Source organism: Pan troglodytes, chromosome 8 (assembly GCF_028858775.2).
Source record: "Pan troglodytes isolate AG18354 chromosome 8, NHGRI_mPanTro3-v2.0_pri, whole genome shotgun sequence".
In the NCBI taxonomy this organism is placed as follows: Eukaryota; Metazoa; Chordata; class Mammalia; order Primates; family Hominidae; genus Pan; species Pan troglodytes.
The window spans coordinates 129,011,493-129,036,848 of record NC_072406.2 but is presented as its reverse complement, the minus strand read 5'-3'; the positions used below and the strand labels follow the sequence as shown (position 1 = coordinate 129,036,848).

At 38.0% G+C, this 25,356-nt stretch overlaps 1 protein-coding gene across 3 annotated transcripts in view; it reads left to right on the top strand.

Annotated features, from left to right (window-relative positions):
- SHTN1 (shootin 1) overlaps window positions 1-25,356 on the top strand; it is a 120,618-nt gene that overhangs the window by 84,389 nt on the left and 10,873 nt on the right. Inside the window, exons 13-17 of one of the 3 annotated variants that reach the window (XM_016919448.4) lie at window positions 5,845-5,954; window positions 9,487-9,540; window positions 14,557-14,677; window positions 19,032-19,224; window positions 20,453-20,843. In XM_016919448.4, the coding sequence (XP_016774937.1) occupies window positions 5,845-5,954; window positions 9,487-9,540; window positions 14,557-14,677; window positions 19,032-19,224; window positions 20,453-20,456 (482 nt within the window). In that variant the 3' untranslated portion in view covers window positions 20,457-20,843. Of the gene's footprint in view, window positions 1-5,844; window positions 5,955-9,486; window positions 9,541-14,556; window positions 14,678-19,031; window positions 19,225-20,452; window positions 20,844-25,356 lie in introns of those variants that run through there. The other 2 variants (XM_521613.9, XM_003312779.7) reach the window with 2 other exon arrangements.

The window sequence follows — 25,356 nt, the reverse complement described above, 5'->3', positions numbered from 1 at the left end:
TATGAAGCACTGAACAGCTGTAAGAATGAACCAGTAACCGTCATTGCCTTCCTGTAGTTTATTATCTAGAGGAGATAAACACGCACACCTCACTGTAATAAGAGATATACTGGCAAATATATTTTCATTAAAGGTCAGGGTACCTTGGAGTGTACAGGAAAGAGAGGGAGTAATTCCAAATGAGGGATTTGGGGCAAGACTTCTTAGAGTTGGTAGCAAGTGCCCTGGGACTTTATCAAGCACTTAGTATGTACTACTCCACTGTTGTGTGCTGGAGGTACACGATATAGAAGTTACATTCTAGTGTAACTAGGCAGGAAGTAAACAAGTAAATATGTAATTATTTAAATACAATTAAAGAGGAGTACACAGTGCTAGGAGATTGTGGAAGTGGACTGCTGGTGTCTGAAAATGATGTTCAAGCTGAGTAGTTGTGCCTTTAGAACATTGGGTGGGTTGGGTGGTGGTGTTTAGGGTAAAACCATTTTAAATAGAGGAGCAGCGGATTCAAAGGTCCAAAGTGTCCAGGAAGGAACTTGGCATATTAGGAAACTGAAAGAAAGTTGGTATGGCTGGAACATGGTGTCCAAGAGAGGAGGTCTAATAGGTAGGCAGGAGCCAGATTCTGGAGGTCAAGGTCAAGGTTCTGGCATTTCTCCTAAGAGCAGTAGAAATTTTAAGCAGAGGTATAACGTGATGAGAATTGTCCTTAAAAAAAAATCACCCTGGCTGCAGTGAGAGAACAGACTGTAACTGGATAAGGGTGGATGAGGGAAGACTATTGCAGTCATTCAGATGAATGTTGATGGTAGCTTATTACATGAGGGTAGTAGCAGCAGGGGTAGAGAGACATGCATGAATTCAGGAACTATTTAGGGAGGTAAAATTCACAGGACTCTGGTTCATTGGAGATCGAGATATACAGGACAATGATGAGATGGGACTGGAAGGAGAAGGGCCCTCCCATTGAGCAGAGCCAGCAAATGGCTAGATGCACTGGAGTCTGTTTGGTGTGCAGCCACAGTGACAGCAAAGGCTTAAAACAAGGAGGCCAGATCTTGGTCCCCTGTGCCTGCCGTTCTAATTCCATAGCCTCCGTGCAGATTCTGGGCAGATAGCTGGTGTGTTCCAGACTCTTCATCCTCCTCTTTATCATATTTTGTTAGTATAAACAACATGGTAATGAGTAGCTCATTACCATGCATTGTGACAGCATTTTGCTTTAAAATTCTGTTACTTTAAGGATTTAATGTCCCACTTCCTACCTCTACTCTGGCTGTGGTGTTTGAGTTATTTCCACCTCTCTCCCCCTGAGCAGATTGCAAGCTCTTTGAGGGTTTACTCTTCTTGGCAGCATCCCACTGCTTTCATGCATATTGAATGAATTGAAGTTTGGACTTAGTTTTTTTCTCTCTTAGCAGGAATCTTGCAGCACCATTACAAATGAAAGCTGATTTTCTCTCTAAGAATTGGCTTTCTGTGCCTGCCTTCTGCAATCCTTTGGAATCTATTCCTCTGCACATTAATGGGGCTGAAAGGCAAATTCTGCATTGCACAAGCCATTGCAGGATTCTGAAGCAATTCCGCCTTTGGTGATTTGCTGGGCGGCCCTGCTCTTTGGTTACTGGCTATTAGTGTTTCCTGATGCTGTAATTTAAATTTTGTTTCATTTTTTACGGGGGAGACAATTGATATATTTTAGAGGGTTGAGGGGAAATTGGAATAAAATGAATTTTCCTTCCAAGTAAATCACATCACCAACTTGTCAGCTTTGATAGCACCTTAAATTAAAAAGAAAAATTATTCGAAAATTTCTTAACCCCCGGTTTTAGGACCTATACAGTTTTTCTTATTTATAATTCATGAAATGTGACAGTATTTTCTCCCACATCCTTGGGCTACCAGATTGCTATTTTGGGATTCTAAGTAGAGTTACCAATATAGAAGTTGCTCTTGAGATTTTAGAATGGAGCAACCCTAAAAAACACACAGCCTTGAATAATGCATACTGTACTCACACATGGCTGAAGCACTACCCTCCTTCTATCTGGCAAGGCAGTTATTTATAGTGTCTTGTTAATAGGTCACACTGAAAAAATAGTTGTTGAGTGAACAAATCAATAATTAAATGCATGATGAATTAATGTAAAGCATCAAACATTGGGATTCTCTGTGACACTTTGGGGTTTGCATTTATAACATAGTGACTGTGTTCACTGTGTTTTCTTTCTTAGGTTAGCATCTTATGATGGCTTTTAACTTACAGTTGGTAAGGTATTCAGAGTTTATTAGTAGGGAAACTTTTACTCCTTACTTATGGCTCTAAAAACTTCATTGTAAAGAAAGACTATAATATTTTATAGATAGTTTTAATAATTGAATGTAAAAGATCATTACACTCTGAAGATAATAACTCTGATTTTGACAAGAATGTATTTATTAGGCCAGTTCTGGATTTCAGAAGTATGCCTACTGTTTATCATACATTTAGGTCATTAATTTGTTGATCTTTTCTTACTTTGCCGTGCCTTGATTTGCTAATCTGTAGAATGGGGATAATAGTATTTCCTATTTCACAGGATTGTTGTGAGAATTAGTGAGTCTCACAACATGAAAAGTGTTTACAGTAGTATCCAGCACAGAAAATACTCAAAATGTTAGCATGGAAAAACATGGAAAAGGTACTAGCCATCCTTTGGGAGGAGCAAAGGGAATCCTCATCCCACAGGTTCTTGTGATTATTGTAGCTAAGGAAATTTCTTTAACTTTATGACCTGATGTCAGATTTGAACTTAATTCAACTATAATGTATTCTTTAGAAATATGGTATATCATGGTGGCATAAGATTTTTTTTTAAATTACCTTTAAAAGAAAGTTAGTGAAAGAAATAGTAATCCTGTGGAATTTGGAAATTCATTTTCGTTTCTTCAAGGTAATAGCAGAAGGTTTTATTTAGTAATAAGGTGATGGTCTTGTCTGTGGGTCTTTTTTTTTTTTATAAGGAACTAATTTATTTTTCAAGTGGGTCTTAAAATTTAAGCCCCAATTAATTACATGTAGCTTTCTGATCCAAGACTGACCTTGAAGCACTAACTCAAAGAGCATTTGATTTTATTTTCCTGTGGCAGTTCAATAACATTAGACCTGTTGTCTTCATTTGTCCCTTTTCTTTAATCTCCAGTATCCTGCATATTTCTATTGTCCCCTTGATTACATGCTTTTGTGAGACAATTACCAACTGTGTGATTGCAGAAAGAATTACAAAACATACCATGAGCTCTCTGTAGGTGATTCTTGCAGATTTATTAGAACTGCTTAATAGTTTAGAAGTTCGTATAGATTGCTTTTTGCTAGTTCAAAAACAGGGTCGGCAAGAGAGAAAGCTTGTGTAGCTAACCTAGCGTTGCTCTTGTATTGCGCCTGAGTAGGGAATCTGATAAGAATGATTTCTTTTCCTTAAAACCAATTAAGCCTTTACATTTGAAAAAGACTGAGAAATTAAAGCCTGGTTTATAATCTGTACACAATACAGATAGTGGCACGTCTCTGAATTATCACTATGATTCTGGCAAGCAAATATAAGAAACTACTTTAAATTCCTGCTATGTTAGATGCTGTAGCAGATTTGAATGGTGTTGACCATAATTCTCCATCTGTCTGCCTTAATTAGTTTTTGTATGGTGCATTTAATTGGGTTTCAGTCATTCCTTACAGAGTGCTAATCTGTTTGTAGGCGGTGTTCCTATTACCATGCAGCTCTTCCTAGTCTCAAAATGGCAGACTTTTTGAAAAATCAAATGTTTTAAAAATGTATTTTCTATGGTGAAACCCCGTGTCTACTAAAAATACAAAAATTAGCTGGGCGTAGTGACGCGTGCTTGTAATCCCAGCTACTCGAGAGGCTGAGGCAGGAGAATTGCTTGAACCCGGGAGGTGGAGGTTGCAGTGAGCCGAGATCGTGCCATTGCACTCCAGCTCTGGGCGACAGAGCAAGACTCCATCTCAGAAAAAAAAGTATTTTCTAAATTCTCAGGAATAAATCCCATACCCATACCAGATGCTTGAATGGCAGACTGGGTTTTATCTCCCTGGGTTTTGAGTAGGGTCAGCAAAAGTACTGTGTAGTTCACAACAGATACTCAGATATTGAGTGAGTGAGTGAATAAAGGAATGAATGATTGAATGAAAGAATGAATTTCTACCCATCATAATTTACTTATCTGTCCCTTTGTTGATGTTTGTGAACCGTCAGAAGAAGCTGCCCAAGAAAATGCTGCTTAAGGGCACATGGTTGATCAACCCACAGTTTAGTCATCTTTCATTTACTGGTAGATGAGTTCTAACTTTGGTGACCATGTTTCCCATGTTGCTTGGTAAAAGATATTTGTTTTGACTTCTGGATCTGAAAACTGTTGTTTAGATGTTGAGAGGTTTTAATTCTCAGCATTTCAATGGCTTCTGAGGTTGACAATTCTCTTTGAAGTTAGGACGGTATCCGAAAACCTAGGTTATACAGTGAATATAGCAGTGATCCCTTATTGTGGACTTGTACAGATGAGGGTAATGGAAACTTCTGGTCTCTCTTAGTTGCTCCCCTAGGCACTTACACAAGAGGAATGGCTACCCAGGGTTGGAATGGAGTCTAGCCTTGTAGCAGAAAAAGAAGCCATAATCTAGGCCTCCTTATTGCAAAGCCTAATACTAGAGCTAATTAGCTCGGGGATGCAGTAGTGATTGCCTGGCATTTAGAAGCCAGCCTTTTGGGGTTTAGTCATTTCTACTCAGATAGTAAAAATATTAGTAGGCATTTAAAGCAGAAACTTCAGAAGCCAATAGTCAGTAGAAACTTGTTGAGTGCCCACCATATTGCCAGGCAGTGTAGAGTCTATTAAAGACGGTAATTGGAAGGTCCTTATGAGATAAACTCAAATATGTTGGCTGCAATGAGCTAGATGGAAGTAAACACAAGACCTAGAACTGCATTAATGGTGATAAATGTTCTGAAATGGTTCTGTGATTTTGGTCAAGCTATTCTGCAAGAGAGACATTTCACTTTTCTGATCAATAAGTTCAAGTTCACCTCAGTTACATTCATCCAATTGATACACATCTCCACCTCTTTTTTATTTATTTATTTATTTTTGCAGCAAAATAGTGGCAACGTTAAACAATAGATAGTTGAATTTTAAAATCAAATGTAATTACCTAATTGCAATTATTGCTACATGTATATTTTCTTTTAACACTGACAATTTAAAAAGACTTGAGAAAGGTTTGCTTAAATGTTTCCTTTCCATGCGATTCATAAACAAAAGATGGCAGTTTAAAAATAGATTTTATTTATTTACTGTTTGTCTTTTGACTATAGACTTATTCCAACAAGAAAAACATCTGTTTCATCTTTTTTTCCCCCGATGGATTTCTGGTAGTTGTTTCTTTTTTAGGCTGATTTCTTTGACATAGGATGTACAGTAAGTTGTAAAAACATCTTTGAGACAAAGATTATTTGGGATTAGGCACAAAGTTGGGATTTTAAAGACCTGGAGAAATGTGGACAAGCGAACAAAGTCTACTTTGTTGACAGAGGCAAGACAATACTGACTTGGATCCAGGCTACAAATTTTTATAACTCTTATTTTTCTGATCAGATTTTTTCTCTAAAAGTTTTTTCTTTAAGTGTTGCTACCTGATAGCTGTTAACTAGTAAATTTTTAGTGTTCTGCAACTGTGAATGAAAAATGACTGTGATTAATTGCATAGTGTAATTTTTCCAAGTCACCAAAAATAGGAAGTAGCTGTTTTCTTGTAACATAAGAGGATTTATGTCTGTGTTCTTTGAACAGCTGAAGAAGTCACAGATCTAAAGAGGCAAGCAGTTGAAGAGATGATGGATAGAATTAAAAAGGGAGTTCATCTTAGACCCGTTAATCAGACAGCCAGACCGAAGACAAAGGTATGGAGTGACTAAATGCTTTTATCCCTGTTTGATATTTCCTTTTTTAAATGTATAAATTTGAAATTTGATGAAAGCTGCATCAGGACCCACTGTCAGATCTTAGGATAAAGCTAATGTGTCACAAAAGCTTTTACTTCCACATAAGCATGTTTCAGGAGGACCCATGGTGAACCTAAATCAGTATAAAAAGGAAGCCATGTTATTTTGGGGGTGCTGTCGTCTCATTACGAGAGACAGTGATACGAACTGTTACACCAAACAAATAACAATTATCACATCCTTTCTTTTCTTTGATTCCTGATTCTTTTGTGTGATTCTACTGATTATCTGCTATGTGCCAGATGCTGTTTTAAGCACGAGGGATAAAGTAGTGAACAAAATAGGCAAAAACCCTCGGCTTTCTGAGGCTTCTATTATAGTGGACGGAATCACATAATAATAACAGCAGAACAAAACTAGGACAACTTTGGGGAAAATAGTGAGACTTATATGATTGTTTTTCATTAATTTCACAAATGTTTTCCAAGTCACTTCAAGGAGAAAAACTCTCTCCTAAACTAGACCACAGCGAGCGCTCCAGGATCTGTGAAGTCGCTTAGAGTCCCTTTCATGATCTCTCCCCTGCCTTTGTTTGTATATCCGCTACATTTAAATAAGCCCAATAATAGTTTTAAACATTGTTCTTGAAAAATACTCTCTCTCCTCTCTAATTAGGTATGAACTGACTGATTCTTCCTCTTCCTCCACTTCCTCTTCTTCCTTCGCCTTCTTCACTAACCTTCACGGTTTGGTTCTTTCTCCCTCTCAAGGCTGCCCTACCTCAACCGTGTGAACGTCCCCCAGTGTTATGACTTCAGTACACATTCTGAGGGTTTTCTTTTTCTATTCTTTTTTTTTTTTTTTTTTTTAGATGGAGTCTTACTCTGTCGCCAGGCTAGAGTGCAGTGGCGCAATCTCGGCTCACTGCAACCTCTGCCTCCCGTGTTCAAGCGATTCTCCTGCCTCAGCCTCCCAAGTAGCTGGAACTACAGGCGCATGCCACCATGCCCAGCTAATTTTTGTATTTTTAGTAAAGACAGGGTTTCACCGTGTTGGCCAGGATGGTCTCAATCTCTTGACTTCATGATCTGTCCACCTTGGTCTCCCAAAGTGTTGGGATTACAGGCATGAGCCACCATGCCCGGCCTCTGATGGGTTTTCTAAGTTGCCACTTTGTCACAGCCAGGCAAGATAGCCAGGCAAGGCGAGAGTGGCTATAGTGTGGGCTGTACATGGGAAAGGATTGGAAAGAGGGAAAGAATACTCAACTCCAGGAGTAAATTTACATCTAAGGAAACAGAAGCTTCAGCCAACCACGTAAAATAGTTCAGTCTTGTGCCAATTATCTGAAAGCAGTTTTCTAAGTAAAGGATGAAATGTAAAACTGGAGGAGAAGCTGAGTGTGTAGAATGATCTGGCACAGCTGGCCCAGTGCTGGTGTCTGGCAAGAGAGTGAAGAGCAGAGCTCTTGGAGTTGGGCCCTGGCACTGTCACCCAGCTTCCCCACACTTCTTCTCTTCAAGATGGGGATAGCACCTGCCTTATCTGACACATGGGGTTGTTGTCAAGATCAAATGGAATAAAGTGTGAAAATACTTTAAAATGCAAGGTCTGAGTGCCACCTTTGAAAAAGAATCCATTTTTATGACTTTCACATCACCACTAATTATGGAAAGAATAAGCAAAACCAAACTATTACTAGAGAAAAATACAATGCCATAAAGAAACAAAATTAGTTTTAGAAAGAAAAAAGTTGAAAACTTCTTAAATCATAAGCAATCAATGTTCCATACGTACTTTCATTTTCAGAATATCACTTTGTGCTTTTTCTTTCTTCCCATGACTCTTCCTGCAGTTACACATTATTTAATGTCAATTCAAAATCTGGGAAGCAACTGAACAAGGATCAGTGGACAACTGGGTTTTTTGCTGGTAATCTTGAACTGTGTAGATATAGTGCTGAATGACCTGGTCAATAACCTTTAAAACAAATTGTCACTGCATGCTTGAGGACAGACGTCTTCCCCTAGTACCATCAGGGCTTTCCTGAAATGTCACAAATGGTGACATTTTGTGGTCCAGGGTTCGAAAGGCTTGTGCAGTCAGAGGGCAGCCTGAGTGGCATGGCAGCACTTTTGGGTATGCCTAAAGGCAGGGCATTTGTTTGAACGTCACAGCTTATCACCTGAAGGGTTGACCTGCAGAGTACTAAGCCTGCCTTGAGAATATTAATTTAACCGCTTATTTTCGAAATTCCTTGGTGGTGGTGGTGGTGCTAGTGTGGTTGAAATTAGTGTCTTAGTGCTTATTGACTGGCACTAAGGGCATGTGTATTTCACAGAAAACCTGCGCTATGAGAACCGAATGCCTTAGTCAGCTTTGTACATGAGCAGCAAACCTCTCTCTCTCTTACTTCTCTGTTTTTAAAATTTGAAGTAGGATCTTATTTTTAAATTGTTTTTGAGAGGAAAGGATTACAGGTTGCTGTTAATTAACTCTCATTTTTTTGATGAGAGAGAATATAACCTTACCTCTTTTCCAGGAATAAGAGGCTCAAGGGGTTCCTTTCACTATGTCTTGCAAGTTTCCCCTTCATCTCTATCCTTTGTGAAAGGAAGTGGTACGAGGGAGATCAGAAGTCTTTCCTGAACTTACTTTTCATGAGGTCCTCATGCTAAATTTTCCCTCCATTAAATTAGTTGAGTGATCTGCAGAGATCGTTAGGTATTGTGGGGCAGGCAAATCATACCCAGAATTTTACTTCAGATTATTTTGTCCATGGTATGGCCAGAAGAGAGCTGAGCTTGTAATCAAGACACCTAACTCAAATACTACCTTGCTGAAGCCTGACTTTCCTTCCAAGATGAGTGATTGGACTACACCTCCTCTGAGGTCTTTGGCTGCTCTGGCAGCCAGCCATGCTAACTTTCTCCTGTAGCCAGGTTCTTTGCTGGTCCCTGCTCTCTCGACTCTGTCCTCTTGTGAAATTCTTACATGCCAGGCCCCTGTAAGCTGACCTCCTCCCATAGCTGGTGGAGCTGAGAGAGGTTTTCTGCCCTGTGGCTTGCTTCTGCTCTGCACTGCCTTGTTTCTAGTCTCTGCTTGCTGGCAGAGTCCAGCAATGCAGGTAGAGGACAGTTTATCGTAAGAAGCTCTGAATAATTTGGAATCAGATCTTTGAAATCCGATGTCTACCAAATCTTCTCTGTCTATGATAATAATCAAGAGGTAACAATATGGTATTTAGAAGAGGGTAGCTTGTCTCCTTTTGCTTTGAATATAACTTCTTATTTTTTGTTTAACTGCTACTTGAAAGCACTAACATGGCTAGTATTTTTTCCTAACCTTAAGACATAGTCCTAATTTAAAAATATATATAGTCATACATATTACCAATATAAGGCTACTAATAGTTTGCCATGTAAAAATCATTGTTTAGTATTTTTAAACTGAATTACTCAGTAATTTTTCTTTCTTATTAAAATTATAGCCAGAATCTTCGAAAGGCTGCGAAAGTGCAGTGGATGAACTAAAAGGAATACTGGTAAGAATAGATTTCGGTTTATTGTTTAGCTAATGGGGAAATGAAAGGAGAGTATTTTAAAATCTGTTTTTTGTGAATTGTTTGTGGTGTGTTTTATTCCCATTTACAATTAGCCTCATCTTTGGCCAGTTTATTTGATCGTGCTTACAGACTGCTCCATCACATATGTTAATAATTTTTCAAATAACACTGTGCTGTTTTTGTTCTAAAAGAGTGGTTACACTTTCACCAAAGTCATTGTTTCCTGTTCTTGCCCTCCAATCCTGGCATCACAGCTTGAAGATGAAGTGGCTGGCCATATGCAAGGGTCCGTACATGTTGATGAAAAACAGAAATATAATAGATGAATAATGCTTTACTTTGAAGCCTAAAAGGAGAATCCTAAATGTGAAGCTAAGTTCCTCCCCAAATAGCTTCATATCAGGGTCACAGTCTGCCTTTTCTCACAGTCGAAACAATTATTTGATGATAAATTGAGGAATAAAATAAGAGGCCCTTTTTTTATGTTACTAGTTTTATTTTCTGACAGTTGGAGAGCATGCTTTGTGTCCCTTCCTAGTCATATTTTTGCTTTTCAAACTGTGAGCTTTTGCCAATGGAATCAGCGGCTACTGCACTCTCCAGCAGTTGCTGTTAGAGACAGATGCCTCACTTAGAAAATGTTTCAGATACTAAGAGCTCTATTCTCAGATCCTGTTACGGTCCCAGTCCCAGTTATTATGCACAGTAAGTCAACAAACATGGGGGCGGAGGTACAAGACTGAATACTCCCATGTTTGTTGTTGCTGTGCCAATTAGGCATTGCATGTAGACATCCACATAATTGTGGTAAACAAGATTATTTTCATCAAGCATGTCTTTAAACAGTAGACTTAACCCAGAATGGCTTAATTAGTTTGCTTTAGTTTTAAGTGAGTGGGATTAGCACTGAAGAGAGGTATATCACTGGCTAACAGTGGTGGCCTACCTACAGAATAGTGTATTAAAGCCATTGAAAAAGCATGTGGTGATTATCTAATGGATTCTTTGATCAGAAAAGTCTGTTATTCAGTGTTCTATTAAGGAGAACTCCCTATGACAGTCTCTTTTGTTGTGTTTGTGTTATAATGCTAATTCATGTTCATAAAGATGTCCCCTGGGGCACAGTTCTGGCCAATAGTGAAAGAGTAGACTATACTGAGTTTGACTTTTTAAAAATTAGGTTAATTTTGAAAATCAGACATCTCTATGAGGTACATATGATAATATTTGATTAGCCTAGATATCCCATTCTCTGAGAATGCTGCATGGTAGCAAGTTTACTGAATTACAGCATTACTCTTAAATACCATATTCACCATAATTTTGTGCCACTTCAAGGAGAGAAATTTGTGAAATAATTTATAAGTTATAAAAAATTTTAAGACATCTTTTTTAGGGCAAATTGCCCCCATCCTTCTTGCCTTGGATCTATCTTTAGATCTCACTGCCTTACCTGGCATTAGTGTAATCACTAGGAGTTACTACTCTGACAATATTACTTCTTTACATTAAGTTTTTTTAAAAGTAGAACTCATGATTCTCTCCCCTACTCTCTGCCAAGTGGCAGTTCTCCTCTTCCCCCATAGAAGTTTCTTTGAGGAAGGATGGACTATTTGTAATTCCCTGTCACCTGGAGCCTATAAACCACACACATTCTTATAAGAAAGATAAAAAGAAAGCTCCTAGCTCGACCTGCCAGACTTTTGGGTCTTTAGTGGTGCTTGTTGCTGGAGTTCAGACTGTTAGGATTATTGAAGTTAGTACCCTGTAAAGCACATGCTCCCAACCTCACAATGATGGCATGTAAGAAACAATTAAGATGGAACACGAAAAGCCTGCAGTTGTGTACTGAAAAACACAAGCACTGGTACCAGGGGTTATCAAGAAACCAAAAAACACTGTGTTCGGTTCTATTGTGGAACAGAACCAGAAAGAAGCTCAGTGTGGGTTATTTTTTGATGAAATGGAATGTGACCCAAGTTGTAAGACTTAGTGATTTGGCCTTCTGCTAAGTTAGCCCCCAGGTAGAAAACAAGTCTCTGGTTTGGGGGAGTTTCAAAACCCTATTCTATTTTCTGAGTTGAACAATTTTCAAGCCAATCTTTAATGTCTCAGTATTGACTGACCTCGTTTTTCCAAACCTACTTCCACTTAAGTTTTAAAGCTGGATGTTTTGTAGATAAAAATATGTATAGTCCATTTCTCATAGTCACAAAAGGTTTTGAGGTTTAGGAAATGAAACCTTTTGAGTCACCCCAGTCACTTAAAAAGCCACTCTAAGTGACAGTGGTGATTGCTGAAGAAAAGACTGATGCAAATCAAAATTCTCTTCTCAATTTCAGTTGGCTGTAAATCAAAGAACTAAAAGCAATTTTTAAAAAATTATATTATGGGTCTTTTCCAGACATCTTCAGTTTTCCAAAATACCCAGAAATTTTTGAATAGTTAATTTTGCCTGACAATTAGATTAGTTAGTATTATGAACATTTAACTAACATGGGGCCTAAGGTTGTTAAATGATCACAGTGGTTTGAAGTAGAAAAAGAGTATTGGTTTGGGACTTGGGAAATCTAAGTTCTAGTTCCAGCCCTATCAATGACTTATTGTGGGACCTGTCCCCAGACCCTGAGGCTCACTGAATTTGAATTCTCTTTTCTATAAAGTGAAGGAATTATATGTACCACAGTTTCTAAGTTAATTTCTGATTCTCAAATTTTATGATTCTAATATAAAGAGATAACTAAAATAGTCTTGGTATTTTATTAGCTGAGCTCTTCATCATTTCAGTTGAGAGTCATGCAGAAACCTTTCTTTCCTCCACAATTGCCCTTGTATTGAAAGTTTACTCATATGTTAACTGAAGCCACCACATCCATCAGTAAATGGAGAAAGAAGTTGGGGATTCAAGGGTTAAAACATGGAAAATGGATTCCTTCAGTAATCAGGTATGATGAGAGAGTAGCTTACTACAGTGAAGAATTTGAGGAAATAATGCCATTATCCAAATAAAAAACTAGAAAATACTGTGAAAGATACATTCATCAATAAAAGATATCCTTGAAAGGTATGTATGTATGTATGTACGAACACACACATAAGTTTTCCTTGAATTAAATCAAGCCATTGAGAAAAACTACAGTGTCCTTGCTATTGAAACAATGTAGTAGTTTTACAACTTATTTTAGTAGTGATGACCATGTGTTTTTCAAATATCTGTTTACAAATGATAGAGATGGTAAGTTTTTAAAAATTATAAATACAAATGATATGGGAATAGTTGTTGTAGTACTTTTTTCAAATGTAAAGTGGCTATGGTTCTATTTTCTGTATCTTGTCAGTATCGGTCATACCTCACGGTGTGACTCTTCTACACGTAGAAGCATATCAGCAATGTTAAAGAAACAAACCAGATTTTAATGATAAAATAAGCCATTATAGTGTTACATGTGATGTGATAGTCCTTTTAATGTATTTACACAATAAATGAAAAAGAAAAAGAGATACTTCTAAGGAAAAAATTAGATGCCTGATTAAAATATGAGCCTTATTTAAGTCTTTTGCAAACCAGTTGATTAGGCAGCTGACAGCAAAATAATATAATCTCCTAATCTTGTTAGTCAGTTTCCTCCCTGACAACAGGTTACTTTTCTGTAACTTTAAGCAGTTAGGGAAAGACTTCCCTAAACAAAATAACATAACCTCTTAATAGAGGTTAATTATGAGATTTGTAACCATCTGATTTTACAAGCACCTTTTTTTTGTTTTATATGCTAGAGAAGATACAAGGGTGACCATTTTTAGCCAGTAGAATTCTTAGAATCCTTCAGGTAGTTGGCAGGCAGGGAGGGAGCAGGATTAAGGCAAGTCCTTAGTGAGTTCAAACATTACAAAGGCTGGCAAGATTATTAGCCTTGGTGGACAAAAGCTGTCTTTTGACTCTGGCATGAAGTCTGGCAAGTTATACCAGACTTGAGGTTCTTATTTCCTGTGATCAAAAGATTATGGTTCTCCTGCCTTCCCCTCCCTCCGCTGCCTCCCAAGTATGTGGCACAGTTGAGAAGGACCATTTCTAAGAAATAATGGGCATCTCTTATGAAAGACTTGTTGATGTATTAAATCCTTATGTATCACTGAGAAATACATCACCCAGTGTTCTGTACAAACACTTGACTAGTAATGGAGATGGAAAACCGTAGCTCTCACTCTGTAACATACTTCCCGGAAGAGCCAGAGCAGGGAAACATGGATCTTCCTCTGTCTTCTTGAAAGCCAGTATCAGTTTCAGCAGGAGTACAGATTTATAGCATCTCTTGTTTCCTTCAGTGTCTTCTGGGCCCTGAATAATACATTAACTGTCTCCTGTGTTAGGAATGTGGAGTTAAGATGCCGACCCTTGCTTGCCTCTCTGTATGATTATAACTTTCCTTTCATACTGAAGTCAAGATGTGCTCAGTGCAGCCCTTCTTTGGGTCGGCCCCTGGAGAGCATTATGTGCCTCCTTTGACAGCTACGACGCCACGGACATCAGGTGTGCAGCCAGGGTCACCCTCTGAAGGATCAGTCACACATTTTTCAGTGCCGCTGTGATTTCAGTTTAGTAGCTTGTGGCTGCCATATAAAGATTTCCTTCTAAGGTGAGTTTAATATATCAATTCTCTTCTCCACCCAGTCAACACACATCACGTCTTAATCGTCGCTATGCAGGTACCTTCCCACTGATGAATTTCATATAGTCACCTCTTCCAGAAGTGTTCTTGTACTGTTCTTCTGAAACAAAAGCTAGCATTTACACCATCAATAGCATCTTCTTAAATGATCCAACACTCTGTCTTGTTGAAAATGTGCACATTTAAAAAATATTAATATATAGCAAATTCATTTTGTTTCATAATTCCATTCAAATTCTGGTAATGTTTTCATGGTTTGATTTTTATATTCTTTTGTATATTGTATTAAGACATTAACCTTTTTGTTTTTGTTTTGTTTTCACTTTAGGGGACACTTAACAAATCCACTAGTTCAAGAAGCTTAAAATCCCTTGACCCTGAAAACAGTGAAACTGAGTTAGAAAGGATTTTGCGTCGCAGAAAGGTGACAGCAGAAGCAGATAGCAGTAGTAAGCCGGTTTGAATTCTCCACAGTCCTTCTCTTCATCTCTGAAACATCTTCTTCTAAGTCTCTTTTTACATGAAACAATCTTTTAAAAATTATTATTAAAATATTTGTTTTTAATGTGAGTGAGAAGTATGGGATGGATAAAGATATTTATGGATATGTCATAAGAACTCTTAGATATTTTTATTTATTGGTGAGTTTACTTATTTGTAGGTAACCAGGCATTTATAGATCTGATTTGTTTAATGCAAGATGCCCTTGTGTAAAGACATTCAGGAAGAGTTTCGGCAACAATATAGCATCAAGTACAGGCTCTGGAGCCAGACCACCCAAGTTTGAGTCCTAGTTCTCTTGTATACCAGCTGGTTGCCCTTAAGCAAATTACTGAACCTCTTTGTGCCTCAGTTTCTTCATCTATATAATGAGAATAATAAAAGCACTGCTTCATAGGATAATTCTAAAGATTAAGTCAATAAGTGAAAAATGCTTAGCAATGTGCATGGCACAAAATGAGCACACATTTAGTAGTTGCAGTAGAAATTACACATCAGTTACAAATGCAGGAAAATCATCTTTACTCTTTGTATCCATTAACTTACTGTGCCTGCCTGTGAACTGAGTGACTGGGAAATTCCAGCTCTGTCACTGACTATAATGTACCATCTGAGCGAGTCTGTAGCTCACAGTTTGCATTTGTGTGACATTAGGTCTGTATTAGGCCTCAAAATGTATCCCAGAACTGTGCGTGTCTTCAGTGGTTTCATCAGCTCGGTCATGGGAATTAACAGAAACCTTTATGAGGTTTCCCCTTGTGACCAGGTAGGAAGCCGACTTCAAAAAACTACCTTAAAGTAAAATTAATCAGCAACCGCAGCTAATGGGCTGAAGCTTCTAGTTGAGTTCAGTCAGCTTCAAGTAGTCTATCATAACAGTTTAAATCTGGAAAATGCTGAGTCACATTGACCAAATTTAAGTAGCAAGAATATTAAAGATGGGTTTTTGATCATCAAGTTCTAATGTACAGAGAGAGATTTACTCAGACAATTGAGTAAATTGATTCCTTGAACCCAAAGTGGCTTAATACCAACCAAACTTTTACTATAAGAAGATGAAAATTTTCTTCTTTAAAAAAAAATCAGCCATTCAGTTTTTAGGTTGGTTTGGAAGTTCTGTTATTAAAATCTTACGAAGATTCTCCCCTCCTACTGTGCCCCCCAAAACAACTACCTCAGGAAAATTAAGGGGGTACCACAACATTTTTTTCTTAGGATGGCTTTGCGAGCATTATGCAGCCTCCCCGTAACATATAATCGTTATTCATTTTGTGACTTAATCAGTGCTTGAGTCATCCTTTTCATCATTTCAGCCTTAAAGTGCTCATGTAAACACTGCTATTTTTAAGGACTTTGTTGATGTGCCATTTTAGTGCTCTGTCGTTCACATTTTGTGTTTTGCCATTGGCTTTTTCGTTTCTCCAGAAACGTTGTTACTTCACTCACAAATTTGGTCAAAATGTGCAATACTCACATTTCAGAGTTAGTTTGCAATGGAGGAAGTGAGCAAAGATTTTTATTTTAGTTAATATAGAAATTTGAATAATTCAGAGTACAGAAAGGAACACATTTCGTGAACATGGTGGGAATTTTTCACTTAATGTATTATATTCCACCAATATACAAATATTTGTATTATTTTAGGGCAGTTAGAATAGAAAATACATTTTCAGTAGAATCGTTAATAAATGAACAGAAAAATGAGAACTCATTGGTGAGGTAGAGAGCAAACACACACTAAGGGAGTGACTTGTAATTGAGCAGAAATTTCCTTTGAGTTTCCTAATAGCCAAAGCAAAAGAAAAAAAAGAAAGGAAGGAAACAAACTTACAAACTCTTACCATCTAAAAAAGAAATCATACCATTTTTTAGGTGGCACAAACATTTTTCTATTATCAAACTAGAGGTGGCTTTTACCATGTGAATATTTTTATAAAGGCTGTGGAATGATAAAGTGAAAATTCCAGGGGGGAAAGTAAGGAAGAAAGTAAAGCCGCAGAGCTGCATGGTGGGAGTCAGGTGACAGAGGTGAGGAGTTGGATAGGTTGGTGTCTCAGGTACTTGAATCTCTGGGATGGTTTTCTTCTGCCCAGAAAGGCTTTTGGGAAAGTAAATGTGAGGTCACAAGTAGAGAAAGGAAACATCAGAAGAGAGACAGCCTGAGAGTTTGCAGAGCTAAGATCTCAGGTTAATGGTTATCTCCCCCAGGGACAAAGGATGTTGTACCCTTTTCCTTAGGATTTTTCTTAGGCATCTAACTAATGTTCCCTTGTTCTACTAGCCTTGTGGCCTACCAAACTGACATTTCAAAGAGCAGCAAGTGCCTCTTGGAGAACACTGGGTGGCTTAAACAGGATGCAATAATAATACCTTTAAACGGTGTACATTTTTTAAAATGTCTTTTTGTATATAAGAAAAATATAAGAGCTGTAGCTTAGCTCACTAATTGCCTTCCTTTTTGCAGAAAATGTGTTGGTGTATTCAGAAGCAGATCTTTCTTACAAGGACAGATTGTTTAAAGCTAACTAGTGTTGTAGTCAACGCGTATCCAAGGGCAGAATAGAGCTGATCAGAAGCAAATCTTGAATTCAACTTCGTATTTATATTTTCAGGAACTCTAAAATTAATTGATCTTTCTGTTCTGCCCTTCTGTCTTAACTGCCACAGCTCCATGCAACATGAGGCTTGACATAGCTGGGAGGAAAAGGCCTTTTTTTTTTTTTTTCTCTGAGATGAAGTCTCTCTTGTCGCCCAGGCTGGAGTGCAGTGGCGTGATCTCGGCTCACTGCAACCTCTGTCTCCTGAGTTCAAGCGATTCTCTTGCCTCAGCCTCCCATGTAGCTGGGATTACAGGCGCCCACCATCAAACCTGGCTGATTTCTAGTAGAGACAGGGTTTCACCATGTTGGCCAGGTTGGTCTCTAACTCCTGACCTCAGGCAATCCGCCTGCCTCGGCCTCTCAAAGTGCTGGGATTACAGGCATGAGCCACCACGTACAGCTGGAAAAGGCCTTTTAGATCAAAATATCCAATAATGTCCAAACGTGTCTGCCTAGAGAATATAGGTGAATTAAATGGGGAAGATAGAAACTAATGCTTTGTGAACTGGGGCTTCCACTAGAACAGAGAGGTCCTGCGTAACCTGCATAGAGCAAGGCTCAGAGAGGTGTCCAACAGAATGGGTTCACAATTTTTTAGTCTCTCTTAGGTAGGTTTTTCAAATTAGACCTTCATTTTTAGAGTTGATATGTTACGCTATTATACTGAGTATATCAGGCACATTAAATCCAAATGGAAGAATAGCATTCCAGAGCTTAATACCAATGGTCAGGGATTAGCTAGCATTTTGGATTATACCCACTAGTGCTTTCCATTTTAAGATGATCTGACATTTGTTAGGGATAGACACCCAAGAGACACCCAAGTTTTCTGCTCTTCTTACTGGCACATTTCAAGGTTATCCTCTCACTTTATTTCTAGAAATAGTCATTTAATTTGCATATTTGTGACTTATCTTTGTTTTAAAAGCATTCCTTCTGAAGTTTCAAGAAGCACTTACTAGAATCATGCTTTGAGAAAAACTGACTAGGATAGAATCTTTCCACCTAAAATTAGGGACCGGCTTCAATGCCCAGAATTTTTAGATTGATATGCCAATAATTCCAGTAACAAGTTTTATTATAGTTTTTAAATCCTGTCCTAAAGAGCAGAAAAGTCCAAAAGGTAAATAGCCAAACTCTCTCCCACTTAATTTTTATGATTTTGTGTCTGTGTTTTAAGAGGAAACAAATCCACTTACTTCTCATTCACATTAAAATGAAAATGTTCATAAAAACTGTTCAATGCTCAAGAAGCCTTCATGAGCCTTTTAGAAAGAGCCTTTTGACATGGTTCCATTTGCTGTTTAAAATGCAGAACTGAGTTTTGGGAAGAATTAACTCTTGAGAGGCGAAATGGTTCGAGTAGGACTGTCAGAAAGCCATACTCTATGAGAGGAAAAGACTTTCCACAATTCCAGTATTATGAAGGACCCCGGTCAGTGAGGGAATTGTGGCCTGGGATTTTGTGGTTTCTTAAAGGTCTGTACACAATTTCTCAGCGTGGTCCTGGTAGATTGAAATGTAGTAGTACCACGAAAGCAGAGCAGATTTCCAACAAGAACATTTTCCAGCATGCTCTTGAAATTTTAACAAACTTGGCCTTTTCACTTCTTGAGGGATTTTCAGCTAATCTGTTTTTCAGTACCATATTAATAAGCATCATACAGAATTATTAAACTTGAGGTATGTGTTTGGTTTTAAGGTCCAACTGGGATATTAGCCACCTCAGAGTCCAAATCCATGCCAGTGTTGGGTTCTGTATCCAGTGTAACAAAAACAGCCTTGAACAAGAAAACTCTGGAGGCAGAATTCAACAGCCCGTCCCCCCCAACACCTGAACCAGGTGAAGGGCCCCGTAAATTGGAAGGATGCACAAGTTCCAAGGTTACGTTTCAGTAAGTAACGATGCTCTTTACTAAGTGGTGTATAGAAGAATCTGTAATGACTAACTTGTGTGTTTCTTTGATTTGTTTCCTTTAGAGAGATTTTGATTGGCTCGCCGGTAAATTCTCTTCTTCTTTTCATTTCATGGGCCAGCTTTTTCATTCTAGGCTCCTAGCTAAGAGATCTCATTCAGATCCAAAGCAAGTACCATGTACAGAGAGAATTACTTCCCCTAAACTGGTTTGGTAATCAGGTTCTTCTACACAAATAATTGATCTGGATGATACAGACTCTGCATCAGGAGACACTTAATCAGTCTTTCAAGATTAAATACATAGATCATCCCTCTTAATGGTTCATGAGCAGCCCAAGAAGATACTAGATCTTTCAGAGGCTACTTAGAAGGGCACGTTTTTACAACCTTCTTTTCTAGTCTTCAGTTAAAGATGTGCCTAATATTGCTCTATCCTGAAAATGAAAACATACCATGTAAAGAGTTATCTGTATAGACTTGCTTCAGAGTGGCACTTTGATTGTCAAAGAGTTAATCCTGCTATTGAATGTGTTTCAGACAGATCTAGTGGAGGATCAATTTGTTTTATAACAATGGCAGCTCTTTTTTGAAATTAGTCTACAGTTTTGCTTTAGTTCTCTTGCCAGGATGTCAGCTAGTTTGTCACTTAAAGAAAAGGAAGAGGTGAGACAAATCAGATCAGCCGAATATTGTAATCATGGTTAATTAAACCTCTGATTTCCTGTCCTATCAAGAGAGAAAGAACCCCTTTTTTGTAACTCTAGCTGTCTTAGCTTAAAAGGTGAAACCTGGACAAATGAAGTTGAAATTCAATTTGGATCTATTTTTGCCAACTGGTATTTTCTTCCTCTCTTGCATTCTCTCATTGCTACTATTAACTTTTTTTTCTCTTCTGGAATGAATGGCCTTCTTTGCTGATTTACAGTTTTATCTAATTTCACTGTGTTTAAAAGCACATTTTCTCCTGTAGTCATGTGTTTCCTTTCTTTTGACTAGAGTCATTTGAACAGATCTAACAGAAAGATGATCTATATTCATTCTCCATCTTTCCTATTAAATTTGTTTAACACCTAATTTGACATCAACAATCTGGCTACATTTGAACCAATATCCAGACACAAAAGCAATTTGGCTGAGACAAGTTAGTTTCTGATAAATGCTTCAGTGTGTGTGTATAGATTTTTTTCCTTTACCATTTTACACAGATAATCTGAATCAGAAAATACTGCAACTCCTTCCTCCTTTTGTCTGCCTTTTGTTCTCCAAAAGTAAGTGGAAATTACATTTCCAAGAAAGGAAATGAAATAATTGCAGGCCCAAGGTCTGCAAAATGTGTGTTGAATTGACAGTGAAAAGGATCCATGTGTTGACAGACACAGTTGTTAGATGCCATAAAGGCGGATGTGAAGCTCAATTTATTTCTCATCTTGCTTGTTCAATGACTGCTTAAGAGACACATTCCAGTTTAATTTATCTACTTAAAGCTCTAATACAAATACTGTGGACTGCTGTATTAACTTCTAAACTTTGAAACCTAATGCTCGATTATTCGGTTCTTGACATTCTTTAGCTAAATAAAATAACTGATGCCGTGTATTTTCATATTGACAGTAATTTATCAAATAAGAGCACCTTTCTGGAAAAATCTGTTTCTTAAGTATAATTAGACTATCCAGATTGAATCTGAGAATTCTGTGTATGTATAGGGTAATTATTTACCCAGACCGGCACACTTCATTCATTTATGTTTAAATCTTTTAATGACTAAAAGAAGTTTAACTTAATGTAGTTACATGTAAGCTTTAACAGTTTGTATCATTTGTCAGAATCCCCTGAAACTGGCCTAGCTTCCAGGAATGAGAAGGGTTATTTTCAGTGCTGTGTCTGGCTGGCTTTGACTTATTAATAAGTACTCTATTATACTAACCATATTCTCTTACTTTATAGACTTGGCCTGTCAAAGCACTTTGAAGTCGGGTCAGCAATTAATAAGTAAAATATTTCCTTTGCTTTTAAAAACTGTCTTTGCATTCTAGTAGTCACAGTTCTATTTTGTCTGTGGCAACACCACCATTAGTGTTTCACGTGAGTGGCGCTATTGGCTCTTGACCTGAGTCAAGGTCAAGGGAGGATGCCAATGACAGTCGGCTCTAAATACAGACATTACTGTCCCAACATATGTATGCATGCTCTCTCTCTCTCTCTCACACATACACACACACACACACACACACCAGCCCCAGCCACTCTAACTTCCCTTCCCCCTCCACTTTGGCCTTTTTGTCCCAGTACCACTTCACCCTAGGCCCTTCGCTGCCTAGTATGGTCTTCTCTAAGAGCTGCATGGCTTACTCCCTTGCCTCGATGGATGTGTTGCTCAAATGTTATCTTCTCTATGAGGCCTACCCTGGCCACCCTATTCAAAATTGTAGCTCCTCTTCCCTTAAGCTCTGATTCCCCCTTATCCTACGTCATTTCTCCCTAGAGCAGTTATCACCTTCTAACTTACTATATACTTTATTTATTATATTTATTGTTTTATTTTTTCTCTCCCCCGCTGGAATGTAAGCTCCATGAGGGTAAGAATTTTTTCCTGTTTTGTCTACTGGTGTGTCGTACACACATGGAACAATTCCTGCCTTATGGTAGGCTTTCAATAAATTCTTTTTGAATAAATGAATGAATGAACACATTTTCAGTATGATCTGCGTAAGATCTTCACTTAACCAGAAAATTAAATAACATCACACTATACCTAGAAAGTTTTTTTTCTTTTAATAAATTCATAAAATCAATGTATGTATAGATTCCATATAATTGAGTAACTCCTCTCTGGTAAATTATAAAGTCAAAGATATACTGATTTATTTCCTAGGGACTTATAAGAAAGCAAGAAACACTTTTAATGCTTAATTATAAGGATTAATTAAAATTAACATTCCTGTCACCAACATATGCAAAGCAAGGGTGTTTTTTTTTTTTTTTTTTTGGTTAAGAAAAAAGAAGAAAAAGAAAGGAAAAGATAATCAGGGCTTGGGAAAGCCTAATTTATTCTGTTTCTATTTTAATAATAGCTTCAAAATGTGTCCTGTTAATTATGTCTAATAAGTATATACCATCTAATCCTAGTATCTTAAATCTCACAGTGAATGTGAACGTTATGAATTCCGATTGGTTATAATTTAGATCAGAATTATGCTCATGATGTCCCTTTATGCTATAAGAGGTAAAGGGGCTGACCAGACACATTAAGTGCAAACCTCTTTTTTGCTTTCATGCTCTTCTGTTGATTAAGATTAAATCTGATAAAGTTAAAATATAGTAAGATATTTTATTCACTGATTCAGGCCAATCAATGGGTGGGAATCAAAGAGAGAAAATTCTAAATTATAGAATTTTTTTTTTTTTTAGTTGTAGTCTTGCTGTCGCCCAGGCTGGAGTACAATGGCACGATCTTAGCTCACTGCAACCTCCGCCACCCAAGTTCAAGCGATTCTCTTGCCTCAGCCTCCCGAGTAGCTGTGATTACAGGTGCCTGCCACCATGCCCAGCTAATTTTTGTAGTTTTAGTAGAGACGCGGTTTCACTATGTTGGTCAGGCTGGTCTTGAACTCCTGACCTCAGGTGATCCACCCACCTCAGCCTCCCGAAGTGCTGGGATTACAGGGATGAGCCACCACGCTCAGCCTAAATTATAAACTTTTTAAAAGAAACTCTTTTACTTTGAGACAGCTATAATACCTGGCAATAGAATAATTAAGTGTTGCCCAGGGTCAGAAAAACAAGAATGATTTGTATTTTAATCAATAAAAGCCTGTAGACGGGAGGGGGAGTAACAAGGAAACAATGTGATTTATTTTCTAAGCCAGTGCCTGTCCACATATGCACAGGGTGGCAAGCAGCATCCAGTTATTTCCAAGACTTGAACTCTAAAGTCAGACAGAGTAGGGTTCAGATCCTGGGTCTGCCGTTTAGATATTTGTGACCCTGGGAAAGTTATGTAATCTATAACTGAACTTCCTGGTGTGTACATTGATGGTAGTAATGCCTGCCCTGTAGGACTGTCATGTAAATTAGATCATATAGGAAAAGCATTTTAATAAATTCCTTTCCTATCTTATCTTACAATTATATTGCTGGGATAATGGATCATCAAGGACCAAAGCTAAGATACTAGACCCCTGGGTTTTTGACTGGGCCAGATGACTTGGACAAGTTGTTTAACCTCTCTGTGTTTTGTTTTCTTTTTGTTATGTTTCTTCTAATCCAAAATTGAGGCAAGTAGATTACGTATTGTACAGAGTCCCTTTCAGCTTTAGAATCCCAGTAATTCCTAGCAAATGTGTTCACTTGGTAAAGCTGTTCACGGTTAGGAAAAGGAGTAAGAGGCACATATTTCCTAGCTACGTGTCTCTCAGTGTAGTTTTTATAGAAAAACACAAACCCAGAAATGTAAAATAATTAATTTTTAAAATACATCCTCAGGACTTACAAGTCCAAATCAAAATAACTGTTATCTTTTAGAGTAGTACTCTTAGGGGCCAACATACCCATTGCAGCCCTTCACTATTGCCCCAAATGCATTTAGACCTTTTTAGGTTAGAAGTACCTGATCATAGGCCAGGCATGGTGGCTTACGCCTATAATCCCAGCAATCCCAGCACTTTGGGAGGCTGAGGCAGGCAGATCACTTGAGGTCAGGAGTTCAAGACCAGCCGGGCCAACATGGCAAAACCCTATCTCTACTAAAAATACAAAAATTAGTTGGGTGTGGTGGCACATGCCTGTAATCCTAGCTACTTAGGAGGCTGAGGCAGGAGAATTGCTTGAACCCAAGAGGTGGAGGTTGCAGTGAGCCCAGATTGTGCCACTGCACTCCAGCCTGGGCCACAGAGCGAGACTCTTAACTCAAAAAAAAAAAAAAAAAAAAAAAAGTACCTGATCACAGAGAAAATAAATTGGGCAGTCTTTCCCACCTGTTTATTTCGGGATGGAGAAAATGGGTGAGAAGATGAGACGACTGCTTCGGAGCCGCTCTGCTGGTCCTCTAAGAGAATAGTGTCAGTAATTCATTTTGATCAAAAGATGACGTGACCCATTTTAATCACCACTATATTCAACATATGTTTCCAAATGACTTTAGCTTTTGAAAGTGGATTCAATTTTTGGACATAGCTATCAGTTCGCCACCATTGCAGATGTATGTATTTTTTTAATGTGACATAGACACTTGATATGCCTGCCAATCACATTTACCAAAGAGTGTCGTGCAGTACAGTCAAGCCGAAGCTGGTTGGGGCCTAGCCTTCCTTCTTTCACCCCAGCTAGGTTGACTAGTCCCACATTTACACATTCTGGGATGTTGAGTAATGAGTTAACTAGGAAATTAATGTTTCTGAAACATAAGTCGAGCAATAAATAAGAAAACCCAGTATACATCAGTGTGGGTGAAATTGCCTTCCATTTTAATCCTATGTGAGATACCTGAAACATGTTAACTCTATTATCAACAGAATGCATAAATCTGATGTTCTTGGTTGATACAGGTATAATAAAGGAAAAAAGCATTTTGGGGGGAAATGCCAAGAAACTTCCATTCTGTGTGTGTGTTTTAATACTTCTGTTACTCTTTATCAGTATATATTCACAATAAAATAATATCCATCTAAGAGGAAATGTGCTGAAATTATAGTAGGCAGGATGTATATGTTAGCTATAGATGGAGGCTATCGGTAATGGAACCAGCTTCCAGTTTGGGGATTGAGGGTTTCGGAATTTGCTTCTGTGTTGTCATTACTGTATTTCACTAATATTAAGCAAGGTGCTTTTGTTTATTATTTTAATTCTCCCAAACCTATAGATTGGACATTATCCCCATTTTACAGACGAGAAAACTGAGGCTCAGTGAGGTAAACAACTTGCCCAAAATTACACTTCTAACTGACATTTAGGTCAAATTGCACTTGGACGTTTTCAACTTTATTTCCAACGCCAGTGCTTTTTGAACTATGGTGTACTGCATTTAGTGTCTTAAGAGCTTAAGGAAGGAGAAAGAAAAGAATGACCATAAGATTCCTTCTATAGGAGGTAATGATTCTGCAGTTAAGTT